At 46.6% G+C, this 12,023-nt stretch overlaps 4 protein-coding genes across 4 annotated transcripts; 1 reads left to right on the plus strand and 3 right to left on the minus strand.

Annotated features, from left to right (window-relative positions):
- Positions 1-1,214: 1,214 nt before the first annotated feature.
- On the plus strand, positions 1,215-2,527 carry EURHEDRAFT_466180 (TauD/TfdA family dioxygenase; the record flags this gene model as incomplete). Its single annotated transcript, XM_040785075.1, has 3 exons — positions 1,215-1,508; positions 1,557-1,822; positions 1,870-2,527. The coding sequence occupies 3 exons, from the start codon at positions 1,215-1,217 to the stop codon at positions 2,525-2,527; spliced, it is 1,218 nt and encodes a 405-aa protein (XP_040634510.1).
- Positions 2,528-2,579: 52 nt separating this feature from the next.
- On the minus strand, positions 2,580-5,175 carry EURHEDRAFT_534047 (uncharacterized protein; the record flags this gene model as incomplete). The annotated part of the gene is made up of 6 exons (XM_040787277.1): positions 2,580-2,914; positions 2,960-3,086; positions 3,131-4,129; positions 4,179-4,317; positions 4,379-4,980; positions 5,134-5,175. 6 exons carry the CDS (start codon positions 5,173-5,175, stop codon positions 2,580-2,582), a joined length of 2,244 nt encoding a protein of 747 aa, XP_040634511.1.
- Positions 5,176-7,563: 2,388 nt separating this feature from the next.
- On the minus strand, positions 7,564-9,520 carry EURHEDRAFT_416999 (uncharacterized protein). Its single transcript, XM_040783100.1, has 2 exons — positions 8,320-9,520; positions 7,564-8,258 (listed from the first exon to the last, which is right to left on the minus strand). The coding sequence occupies exons 1-2, from the start codon at positions 9,445-9,447 to the stop codon at positions 7,878-7,880; spliced, it is 1,509 nt and encodes a 502-aa protein (XP_040634512.1). The 5' UTR covers positions 9,448-9,520; the 3' UTR covers positions 7,564-7,877.
- A 1,202-nt stretch (positions 9,521-10,722) lies between these two features.
- Positions 10,723-11,191, minus strand: EURHEDRAFT_279320 (uncharacterized protein). Its single transcript, XM_040778184.1, has one exon. It carries the CDS (start codon positions 11,043-11,045, stop codon positions 10,806-10,808), a length of 240 nt encoding a protein of 79 aa, XP_040634513.1. The 5' UTR covers positions 11,046-11,191; the 3' UTR covers positions 10,723-10,805.
- Between the last annotated feature and the right edge of the window lie 832 nt (positions 11,192-12,023).

A 12,023-nucleotide genomic window follows, 5' to 3' on the forward strand; every position in this document is an offset into this window, starting at 1 on the left:
ATGTAATCATTACACAGTATAGATACCATACAATACTATATGTTTGGCTCTGTAATGGGGCTTAACCGGGCCCTGGGCCACCCCCAAACCCCGCTGCCCCAACTCAGCCCGCCCCAACGGGGCGCCCCAAAAATCAGCGGGGCGGGCATCTCTGCCCCAAACCCAGGGCGGGGCGAGCACCTCTGCCCCAAACCCCGGCCCAGCGGGCTTTGGGGCGGGTTCGGGGCGGGGTCACGGGGCCGTCCGTGACACTCTAAGAGTAGGTATCCCAGGGACCCCTTCAATAGGAATTAGCGTCTGCAGCTTCATGTCTAGCCTAGTAATTAGTTTTAAGCCTGAGATCACAATTCTTGCCCCTCTAAAGCTGCCTTGAATATTTTTTGCTGTCATGTAAGCTCTCTATGGAGCTTGCTGACTTCCAGTTGGAATGTTCGATGCTTTGGCCTACCAACCCATGTCCTCTGTAAGACCACCTTGACTGGGTGCTTCGTCATTTTTTTCTCTGGGTTTCTCGGCCGTCGTTTGGTACTCTTGTATTTACGCCTTCTTCATGGCACTTAGCATGACAGCAACAGTAATTCAAAGATTACGTCTACCTCTAGAAGACACAAGAACGTCTGCAGGAATCATAACAGTTGCGTTTATATTCCCAAACACCTTCATCTAATGTTTTTCGTGGAGACCATCAACCTGGATGTATACATCAGAGGTGCCATTACTCTAGTGCCAACAAATGACCTTGGGTAACAGCCAGGTTTCCCCTCTTAAATTCGTGAAATCGGAGTAACAGCTGGCATATCATTGACAAAATGCCTGTTTGATTCCATATTCTGTTTGCCACGCCATATATAACCTCGAGTATGGGGTTGGGGCGTTCCTTTTCCACGCTGGTATGGACATAGCCATTGTGATATTTGTGTTCTTCTATATCAAATGAACTTGAGATGTTGATTAAAGTGATTAAATAGTATTTTTAGACAGAATATGACGATGACCTGGTTGATGACTTGGTAGACAATGGAAATAAAGATCCGACACAGTCGAGACATGTTTGAGAGGGCGTGATTTGACTACATTGTATACAGTTACGGTTCATCGCTTATAAGCGACAACCCGTGTCTACCGACCCGATAATGACTGATGATCACAAGCAGAACAATATAAATACACTCAGTTAATCTCCCAGTCTCGTACGCTAGACCCGTCAATTCAAAATGGCTCCTTCACTTGTTGACACCATTTCCCCCTCTACACAAACAACCAACTCCAGAATCGCCTTTCCAGATGGCCTCAAAACATCCGGCCAGCACCCTCCTGTTTATAATGCGGTCCGTTCATATCATGAATTCCCTAAGAAGATCGTAGGTCCTACTGTCTGGAAAGCAGCGGACTACCGCGATAATCCAGGACGATGGATTCATCATTTCACTCCGGAAGAAGTGGCTGAGATAAATGCTGCGGCGAATTGGTTTATTGCTGCTGATATACCATTGACGGGTATAACCAAGGTATGTCTTATTTTTGTCAATTATAAATAGCACACCTAACATGTTTAGGATCTCTTCCCCCTCCCCACACTCTCATCACGAATGGACATCCTGCGTAATGAACTCATCAATGGTCAGGGCTTCTGGCTCTTTCGCGGACTACCAGTTCAAGATTGGGATTTGCGCAAGTGTGCCACTGCTTATATGGGATTGGGAACTTATCTCGGTTACTTTGTCAGTCAGAATGGACGTGGTCATGTCCTTGGTCACGTCAAAGATTTAGGTGAAGATCCGACTAAGACAGACAGAGTACGCATTTACCGGACCAATGCACGGTATGTTGCTATCGCATTGCTAAGGATAAGAGATACTGACGGAATAGGCAATTCTTTCACACCGACGGCTCCGACATAGTGGGACTTCTCTGTATCGCTCAATCTTTCTCCGGTGGAGAATCAGACATCGCTTCTACCCACCATGTCTTCAACGAGCTTCAGAAATCCCATCCAGATGTAGTTAAAACACTCGCCGAGCCAAACTGGTACTTGGACCGAAAAGGCGAAGTTAGCGAGGGCGAAGAACAATGGATAAGAGGAAGTATTTGGTATCTCGAGAATGATCCCAAGAGCCAGCGCGTTTACGCCAAATTTGACCCGAACAATGTGACCTCGCTAGCGAGGTTTAATTCTGGCCCTAATGCGGTTATTCCGCCGTTGTCTGAGGAGCAGAAATATGCTATGAAAGTGTTTGAGGAAACGTGTGCCAGAGTTTCTTTGCACATGATCCTTGCGCCCGGAGATATCCAGTTCGTGAGTAATGCACATGTTTTTCATTCCAGGACAGCATACCAGGATCATCCTCCTGGTGCAGTGGATGAGCACGGAAATCCGGTCAAGCGACGTCATTTGATGAGGCTCTGGTTGTCGACGCCAGAATCAGAAGGGGGATGGAAGTTGCCGTTTCACGATAGCGAGGAGAAAAAGAGGGGTGGGATTCAGGTTAACAATACGCCGCCTGTTTGTCCTTTGGATGCGGAGTAGCTCGGCCAAGCTGATAGCATATTTTATATTCAAATGTATTGATTATCATGAACTATCCAAATGGAAAGGTTGGCAACCACGAGTCTGTATTGCTATTTGGAACTCCCGTCCAGGGTAAGAGACAGGCTGCATCGATTTCAGATCCGACAGCTGTATCAGCGGGCTGCCATTCCCAGCTAAGATCTGACATGAGCAGCGTCTGCAAATCGTTAAGATAAGCCTGGTTGATATTACCGGCGTCCTGCACTACCTGCTGCTCTGTACAGTTGACACTAGATGAAGTTGTCTCTGGTGCATGTCGTTCAGGAACGGATTTTCTCGCCAGACGGTATATTGAAAGAGGATTCAACACGGAGTCAGGAGTCCTCTGTGGTGGTGTTCCAGGAGCTCTTGACCTAGCATACGATTCGACATTGACGTAGCTTCTCTCACGAGCGATGCCTGGGCTTTGTCCATCTTCGTCTGGTGACGAGTATGGATCGTCAGGAATGATATTGTTTTGGCGTACAACCTCAGACTCAATGCCGGAACGTCTTAACATGGTTTCCGCAACAGAACACTGACATTCGTTAGCGTTTATATCGCAAGGCATGGAAACCATACCAGTGATTCTGCAATTGCATTCAAAGACCGCATTTTCTTTAAGGCAGAGATATTGGTCTTCAGATGACCCAGTGTTTCCCGAAGCAAAGCTTTACTCTCCTCTGCCATTGGATCAATGATTTGTGTGCAATGATACACCATAATACGACAACTATCATACGTAATGATAGGAAGTCTTGAATCTGCTAGCATCGACTCTCCGTGATTTGCTGTCACGGCAATTATTCTTGCGAGGTTCTTCGCAGAGTCAAACAAGATCCTTTTTAAATGACAGAGGAAATCATGCTGTTCCGGAGGAAACTCAAACGCTGCTCGTAGTTTGTATAATGCTGGCGCACTCAGACGATACAAGTCGCACATGGTCTCGAAATGAGAACAGTGTAACACACAAAGAGCACCAAGTCGCGAAGTCGCTTTATGCATGTAAATAATATCCGGAGTAAACTGCAAGCTGGCAGGTAGAGATTCATACCACGCCCGACAGTCTGCAGTCAATATGGCAAATTCCGAGTCTGGCAACCACGGAAGCATAGCAAGATCCAGGTGTTTGATATACCACAGGACTCGCTTGCGAATGGCGACATGGCGGATGAAATATGCCATGATCCCCATATTCTGGGCTGCCTCGGGGTGTGACGTAACGGGAGCGAAACGCAATACCTGCCCAGGCTCGAGGAGCTCGGTAATGGAAGGTATTTGTTGCAAAAAGTTGTGATCATGGCAAGGTAGTTGGACTTTGATATGTTTCTCGTCCATCAAGGTGAGTTGATCAACTCCGCTGCCCACCAGAGCATCGAGAGCATAACAGCTCCACATTAGTCGACGACGGGACTCCTTTTCAGTGACCGAGAGACCGGTACTTTCTTTGCAGAGGATATCTGTGTTGTATTCCAGGTTTATCTGTAGCGCCTGTGTCATGCGAGTTGTCAAAGAGCTCAACATGAAAGCGTTAGCAAAGTGGCCCATGCGGAGGGCATAGTCATGCAGAAGAATAGTTGCCTGAGGGTCAGCACACTCTCCGATTGAACGACCTTGAATAGAAGCATACCATTAAATTGTCGATAGTCACACAGCCCAATTCTTCCAAGACCAGTCGTTGCGCTGTCTTGGCCCATGCACTCCCCATGTTAAGCACTGATCGAGGGGGGATTTCCTCAATTGTTTTACTATACTCGAGAGCATAGAATCTGTCTTATTAGCCTCCTGGAGAGGCTATAAAAAAGAAAAAGAAAGGAAAAGAAAACTTACTGAGCACCCAAGGCACAAATGATATGCAGCAGAGCATGTCTTTGAGACTCGCTAGCAAGCCCAGTATCTAGCCTCTGTAAAAATGACGGCTGATGAACGAAAGCAAAGCAACGAATCGGACTAATATTGCTGAAGTATTCTTGTACCAAGAGTCCGATTTTGACTGGATCTTCAGGAAGACTAGCTGTCTCCAGCCAATCCAGCGGTGAGGAGTTCTCGACCCTTTGCAGTGTTAACGCCCTCTGCGTTCTTGACAGCTCTGGCGAGGAGACCCTGCTGGCCTCGCGGGTCTGCACTGGACTCCAGCTTGGTTCGCCTTGTCGCGAGTCTGCCCTCCTCGTCAGGATATTAGTCCACCGGGGTTGAGTTTTATCCTCGTAGACGCAATTCGTCTGCTTCTGTTGGCAGCGATGACACTCTGGTTTTGATCCGCAGCATTTTGCTTTGGCAGTCCGACACGCAGTGCAGGAGCGATAGGTACGTTTTACCTTTGCTGTACGACTTTCTCCATGTTGCACCTGTGGACTAGATGCTGATACGATGCAAGTCAATTTCAATCTACGGCAGTTGTCGCAGCCTCCGGGTCTTTCGTCGCATTTGACCTGCAACGTTAGCACTTCTCTATTCGACTTATCCGGATGCTCTCTTTACCTTGCGGGAACGACAGGTACTGCAACCTACATTATAAGTATACCTAAATCATATAGTTTGGAACTCTCACCTGATTTAGATCTCAATCTCTTTGCTCTGGACACCTCTAGCCCTCTTTGGTGTTCCTGTTCCTGGCCCTCTTCCATGGTTGCTCATGCGTCGGATCATCGGGCGGGCGGTCGGCTAAATATGCGCGGGTCTCTTCTCCATTATTATTGCGCCATACTACGTACTCTTCGCGAAATCTGAAGCGGGTAGTTCAGGCTCGGGGTTTCGGGGAGTTGATAATCCAGACTGCACGAGGCTAAGCTATGTAGAGAACTGTATTTATCCGAAAATGGTGGTATTAATATTCAAGACTATTGTGGTAAAGTGTCCCCACACAAGGGCCATCGATGGCGCTGTCACCCGGCATTAGAACATCCGCGTAACCAGCACCATAGGGGTATTCTTCTTGGCTTCCTCATCAAATAATGAGTACTGACGCCGGACACCACGAGAAGGCGAGAACTCGTCACCCTGGAGCTGGAGGCGCGTCCTCATCAAACGTGCTCGTCGGAAGCGACTGAGGGCTTTGCTTATGAAGTTAAATATTTAGTGATATTCATGGCTCACAAGGAGTCATGCGCTGCCTTTAATAAAGAATTTTATCAAATGAAGCAACTGATACTGGTACCTAGTCACTTATAGCATATCAGTAGAAATGATTCCAAACCTCAATGGCTTTAACTTCGACTTGTGTACTCCAAGTGCCCCTCCATTTGCTTGGTTTGTAAACAGCCTTATCTTTCCCATCTAGAAAGTTCTTTCCTGACCATTGGCCAGCTGGCCTGTCCAACTTTGCCTCAGAAGATATCATGGACAGGGCTCAGCTGAAACAGTAGGGTACTATCATGGTCGACTTGGGCCTCTGGCTGAATGTCAGTGCCGTCGTAGGTAGTGTTAGCAATGAACGCCCCGAAAACAGCGTCTTGGGTTGCGCTTCGTGCAAGGCCTTGCCAGATCCAAGAAGGATTGGACCTTCTAAGGTATCAATGGTTTCAGCAAGGCTTGAGGCCGTATTGGTGTTATCGAAAGGGTTGTATTGGTAAGGGAGAAGGTCGTCCCAGGCAAAATTGCAATCAAGAATAGAGGCCAATTGAGTTAGCTTGTGAAGCGTAAGAATCTTTCCTGACACAGGAATAACCTGTTCAAGGTCGGCAAAGGTTCTTGGCTGTCCCAAAAGGTTAAAAGGTTAAAAGGTGCAGTATAAAATGACTCAAAAAGCAATGGTTAAGACAGTTAGTGGTGCTTACTTATGGAGGATACTAAAGGTTTAGCATACTACTGTTTTGGCAGCATCATCAAACATTGACCAAGTGATTCCTCAGTCTGTGATTCGATGGAATGATTTCACAATAGTCTGCGACACAGTCAAGCCCCGGGAGCTGCTCGTCTGGAAGCATATCACAGTGCCCAAACTGTGCGATGGGAAGCAATTTGACCAAGACATGAAATCTTTCAGGAGAAATAATAAGCTTACGAAGACTAACATCATTCCCATTAAGCTGCTTGACGATGGATCGAAATTCATCCCGTTCAACTGGTGCTAAGACTTCGCTGACCATTGGTTGGGTTGAGAAGACCACATCTTAGACATCATGGTATATCTCGTCCCCATCCTCATCACAATTGATCCCTGTGAGACGAGAATCTGGGAGCCCGAATGCTCTGCGCTTCGCCTGATGTCGCCACTCTTTCACATTCAGGGGCGGATTTCTGCGGTCATGATATGTTGCGAAACTCTGGAAAAGCGAAAAGCAATCGACGGTGGTCAGCCGGAGTGCGACCCCGGCAGTGACTCCCCCCCTCACGGTTGACCCAGCAAGCTTTCTCATAGTGGATCCATGTCAGAGCTCGAAGGAACTCTTCGGATGTCAAGGTTTCTGGCAGTGGCTGCCGATGAGAAAAGGGGGCTTGTGAGAGGTATTGTAAGCTACTGTACAGTATGGATCCTGCTTTTGTTAGAGATGAAGGAAGCGCTCCGTGGCTGTTAAGGAAGGATGAAAAAGCTGTTTGGCCAAAACGTGGCGTCCTGTTGTCAACTACGCTGAATAACTGGAAATTCTGATTGAGCTGAGCGATTGCCTCTTCATTTACATTTCCGAAATATGTCATCCTCTCGCCTACTCGCTGGAGGATACAGTTGACAGCACGCAACACGCTATATCTGAAGGTGACAGGACATATGAATTTATTATAATTATATATAATGCGTCCACTGCAGAACTATCTAGAGTGATTCTTTAAGAAAGGCTCTATTGCCGAGAATGATTTTCCTGACATTTTCATATGTGCTTCTGGTATAGATGACGGCTTTGACATTAGTGTTGTACCTTGAGGAATTGATCTTAATTTCACTGAATCTCCAAACATTGTTGTCTTGGGGGACTGACACTTATAGCCAGGGTATGGGTTACATTTGTATGAACCTGCAGTGGAAAATTACTCATTGTACATTGAAATCTATCAAATTGACTAAGGAGAGATGGTTTGCCCGTCCACTTACCTATTTCATGCTCCTCAGGATGATACTTTCATAAATAGAGTGTGGGAAAAAGACCAAGAATGTGTTGTTTCAGATGAGGTTAATGATGCGGCAAATTTTGACATTTGGGATCAAGTTGATGCGGCCCACATTTTCACCATCTACTACGAGAAATTATGTCAAGTTGGGTGCTCGGCACTTTTCATCTAGGTCATTAATAAGTTAATCTTATCCAATACAAGTGTCATAGTCCATTACACTAGTCTCATAGCGCAGTTTCGTATGAGGTCCTTGGGGCAAAATATGGCTCCTTGGCGACCTTCAATGGTTGATACCTGGTAGAGCCCATTCCGCATCAACGCATCGATTTGCATCCGCAAATTTCTGGATTTTACCAATATCCCAACCTGATACATAGGTGTTCCGCCCACGCCTGTTAAGCTCAGGTACCTTTCTTTGCCCTCGCTTAATATCACTCGTGAGCAAGCATTGTTTAGATCTCCATGAGCTTTTATATGTGAACTGAAAGCAGTCTGTGTGATTATAGCAGGTCTCAGCACAGGCAGCAAAAGACTCATGTGCTAAATTAGACTCGACCTCCAATAGCGGAACGAGAGCTGTATTATCCCAATTGTCCAGGACATCGATGTGAGAAAGTTGAAGGTATTCGAAAAGATCTCCATAAAGGAGCGATGAATTTTTCTTTTGAAGAATTCATCAGCATATGGATTGAAGGGGGAAGATTTATGAAATAACGACATACAGGGAAGCTTTTGTTTTTAGCTGCGGCGAAGTCTGAAAGTCCAGAAATATCTTGCCCCTGGGCCTTGTGGATGCTGATAATTGGAATACACCAGCTCTCCGTAGAAAATGAAAGCATATGCAATGAATGTGGATTAAACATGGGAGTAAGCCCAGTCAAAGGGATTCCCTTCCAGGCTAGTGCATAACCCAGAACTGAGTCGCCACAGCAGTCTTCCTTAATAAGAGTCTCGAACTGCTCGCTCAATCGTGGCAGATATTGCCCGTTTAATGAGTCTGTCCTCGAAACGAGCAGTTCCATTGCCGCACTAGACAGAACATAACCAGTGCCCCCGTGAGCAAACCATGTCTTCTTGCCATCTGGGAGGATTCGCCCTGGGGCTGGTGAGCCGAAATATAAAGGTAGGCTATGATTGTATTGATCCAGCAGCTGAAACACATTGTTCCAAGAAATAAAAGTATCCGCTTCGAGGAAGATAAACCACTTCGCGTTTGGGTTTTTCTCATAGGCATACTCGATCATTGGTAAGAACTTAAACTTGTCAAGCCGGTGTCCGTTGGCATAGGATATAGAGCTTGCATCGGTATCGGGCTTGTTGAGATTATCATAATCCTTAAACTCTTTGTTATGTTTTCGATACCACGAAGGCAGATTGTCAATGACATCGTGGGCATGGAAGCGTCCAATCTTCTGTTCTTTATCAGAGACCACAAGTACATTTGGAATGCACTTGGACGTATGATTCAGGTTTGAGTACACTCGATCTATTGGCTCTGATGCCCCCATTTTGAACACGACCTGGAACTCGGGTATTCTTGATGTTGGAATATTACAACATGGTACATTCTCCGCACAAGGAATTTCTTCAATCAACGATGGATTTCTGTCCATGTGCCCTAGGTATTGCCGATCCGCGCTATCTAGCATGAATGGGATTCGCGGCGGGAGCTCACTCTCATGGTCCAGAATCCATTCCCTAGATTTTTGCTGACACAGAGCAACAATCATAATTATGAATAATAAGACGAGGAAAGAAAATGTAACGATCCAACGAGAAAGTAAACGCGTGAAATGCATGGTATTGCGACCAGGAATGGAAAGATAAATTTGTACAAGCCCAGAGGCCATAGCTTTTGAGGTTATAGATTGATTCAATGATCCTGATCAGATATAAAAACAAATAGCAAGCACAGCACTTCGTATTCCTACGGTAGACAGAAGGAACACTGTCCACATGAAAAGGTGAGAATTACAGCCACTGCATTGGTCAAAGAAATACGAGAATTTGCCCCAAAACTCCACATGAATCCTTTGGCTCGTTTTCTGAGATCACTAAAATTGCCGGCTTCCAGCTGCGGTCCTAAGCTTTACTTGAATAAATAATGGTCGTTTTTGGGGATAAATAATCTTAATCATTTGTTGAGAGCTCGAGAAATCGATCAATGGTATGTCTGGTGTTGGTGCTGAGTCGGTCCAGGACAGGAACGAATGGTCATTACCCACTTGGGTAATAAACAAGGTTGAGACGATGGTCAGAAGAGCCACTGCTTACGTGCGCCAAATACACAGCGACTTCCACTGAACTTTTGCTCCAGATAACAAGATAAAATTGGGCAATGTTAGACATTGCTTTCGAATTTGTGATCGAGCTTCTCGTCTGGCCGATGCCTGGAATCATCCCTTCCAAAGCCATCATCTTTCCCGCGATGCGAGTGATTTCGCGGCTTGGATTGCCGATTTTACTGAAGATAATAAGAGATATGCAGAAGGCTGCTAAGCGTTGGGGCCGGGCAATTTGCCCATCTTTGATCGCCCCAAACTTCTAAAGGGCAACCGAGGGTCCATCTCGAGCAGCTCATTATTAGGTCTCCGGACACCTTTTAAGGAGTCGCGCTCGTCAGGTTCGACTCGATCCTCAGGTTCCACAAACAGTGCAAACATGGAATGCCGAATTTATGCATGTTTTCAAGATGTAAAATTCGTATTATATGAAGCGGGGTCTCTCGGATCGTAGCTCAAAGGGAAAATCGGGAGTCGATTATTCCGGACTAACAAGGTCTATATGGAGGAAACTAGCTTGACGAAAGAGGTATACCGCCTAACGAACGTACATGCACGTACACAACTGATTGAGTGCTTAGTCTACAATATGTGTGCGCACGTCGACTATAAGAATCTCCTGGCCTCGCTACTCAGGCCAACCATTTATCCGATCAATCCTTATCACTCCCCTTCTGAAACGGATAAACCAATAAGGCGGCTAAACTCCGAGTCGGGGAAGTCGGGGAGTCGATTATCCGGACTGCACGAGGCTATATAGGAAGAGGAACTTTAGATTACACAGAGGGTGGCATTGATATCTATAGACACCATAGATGGTAGAATGAGTGCTTGGCTATCTAGACGAGTGTGTCCGTATGAGGGATTTGTCGGCCTCGGTAATCGGACCAGCTATTAATCCACCTCGACTTTCACCACGACTCTCATCACCGGAGAAGTGGCAACAGAGATATACAGACAACAGGATGGATCGACGATGTTTGCTTCTTCACGAGAAGCACATCAGTGGAACAAATCTGCCGGAACCTTGAATGGGCACACCAGAGGGCAGAAACATGGGCAAGGAAACATGGATCAAGATTCTCTCCTGCAAAATACCAGCTCATACATGTCACTCGCTCCAGGGCGAAGTTTGATGTAACACAAGCAGTGAGAATTGGAGGCATAGAGATTAAATCCAATAAGTCAGCCACAATATAGGCATCATACTGGACCTAACACTCCAGTGGGAAGACCAAATCAGACATGTCCAAAAGAAAGCAACTCGCCTCCTAAAACCACTGGCAACACTGGCGGGAAGCACATGGGGAACAGGCCTGATACAGCTGTGCCAGATTTACCAAAAAGTGGCGCTTCCAGCACTCCTCTATGGATGCTCAGCGTGGCACATTCTCAAAACAGACAGTGATCATCGCCAGAAACGCCTTCGGACTCTAAACCAAATCCATACCAGGGCTATGGCAGCCATGGCAGGTGCTTTCAGAGCCACAGAAACAGCAACGTTGAACATAGAAACACATCAGCTACCTATGAAAGGCCTCCTGGAGAAACAGGCGCTGGGAGCGCTAACACATATTGAAACAAGTCAGTCTGGGAATCAGGTGAGGAGAGCACGCGGAGGTGAAGCCATAGGGAGCAGATGCATCTGCCCTGGTTGGCGCCCCTGGGAGTGGAGTCCACTAGAGAAAATTAGCAAACTCGCCATGCGGAGGCTAGGGCAAACCAGATTCCAGGGTTTGGAGCATATCCAACCGTACATCACGGCGCCGTATTGAAGCCCGCCAGAGGTGGTCATTGCTGAGAAAACAGAAATGCAAGTATAGAACACAACACAATAACGGCCCACGGCCAGCCAGTAACAGCAGTATACACAGATGGAAGCGGGGTCATCGGCAGAGTGGGAGCAGCAGCAGTCTGCCCAAAGCACCAGGAGGCGCGATCAGCATACATGGGAGAACAGTCGGAGGCCACAGTATATGTTGCAGAACTGCAAGGGATCCTCCTAGCTCTGGTCATTCCTATCACTCTGGGATGCGACAACTGGCCAGTGTCTGCAGACCCTACAAGTATGTGGGGTTTCTTCCCTTTTTATTGCGCCAATTATTTGTTTTTAATCTATTCATGTGGATCGTCAGCTGTCATAG

The sequence above is a fragment of the Aspergillus ruber genome (assembly GCF_000600275.1).
Source record: "Aspergillus ruber CBS 135680 unplaced genomic scaffold scaffold00042, whole genome shotgun sequence".
In the NCBI taxonomy this organism is placed as follows: Eukaryota; Fungi; Ascomycota; class Eurotiomycetes; order Eurotiales; family Aspergillaceae; genus Aspergillus; species Aspergillus ruber.

Excerpts from the sequence above, each read along its gene's own strand:
- EURHEDRAFT_279320 (XM_040778184.1), bottom strand. The coding sequence starts at position 11,045 with ATGCCTCCAATTCTCACTGCTTGTGTTACATCAAACTTCGCCCTGGAG.
- EURHEDRAFT_416999 (XM_040783100.1), bottom strand. The coding sequence starts at position 9,447 with ATGGCCTCTGGGCTTGTACAAATTTATCTTTCCATTCCTGGTCGCAAT. Across the intron at positions 8,259-8,319 it reads CTAAAAACAAAAGCTTCCCT|AAAAATTCATCGCTCCTTTA; the intron begins GTATGTCGTTAT and ends ATTCTTCAAAAG.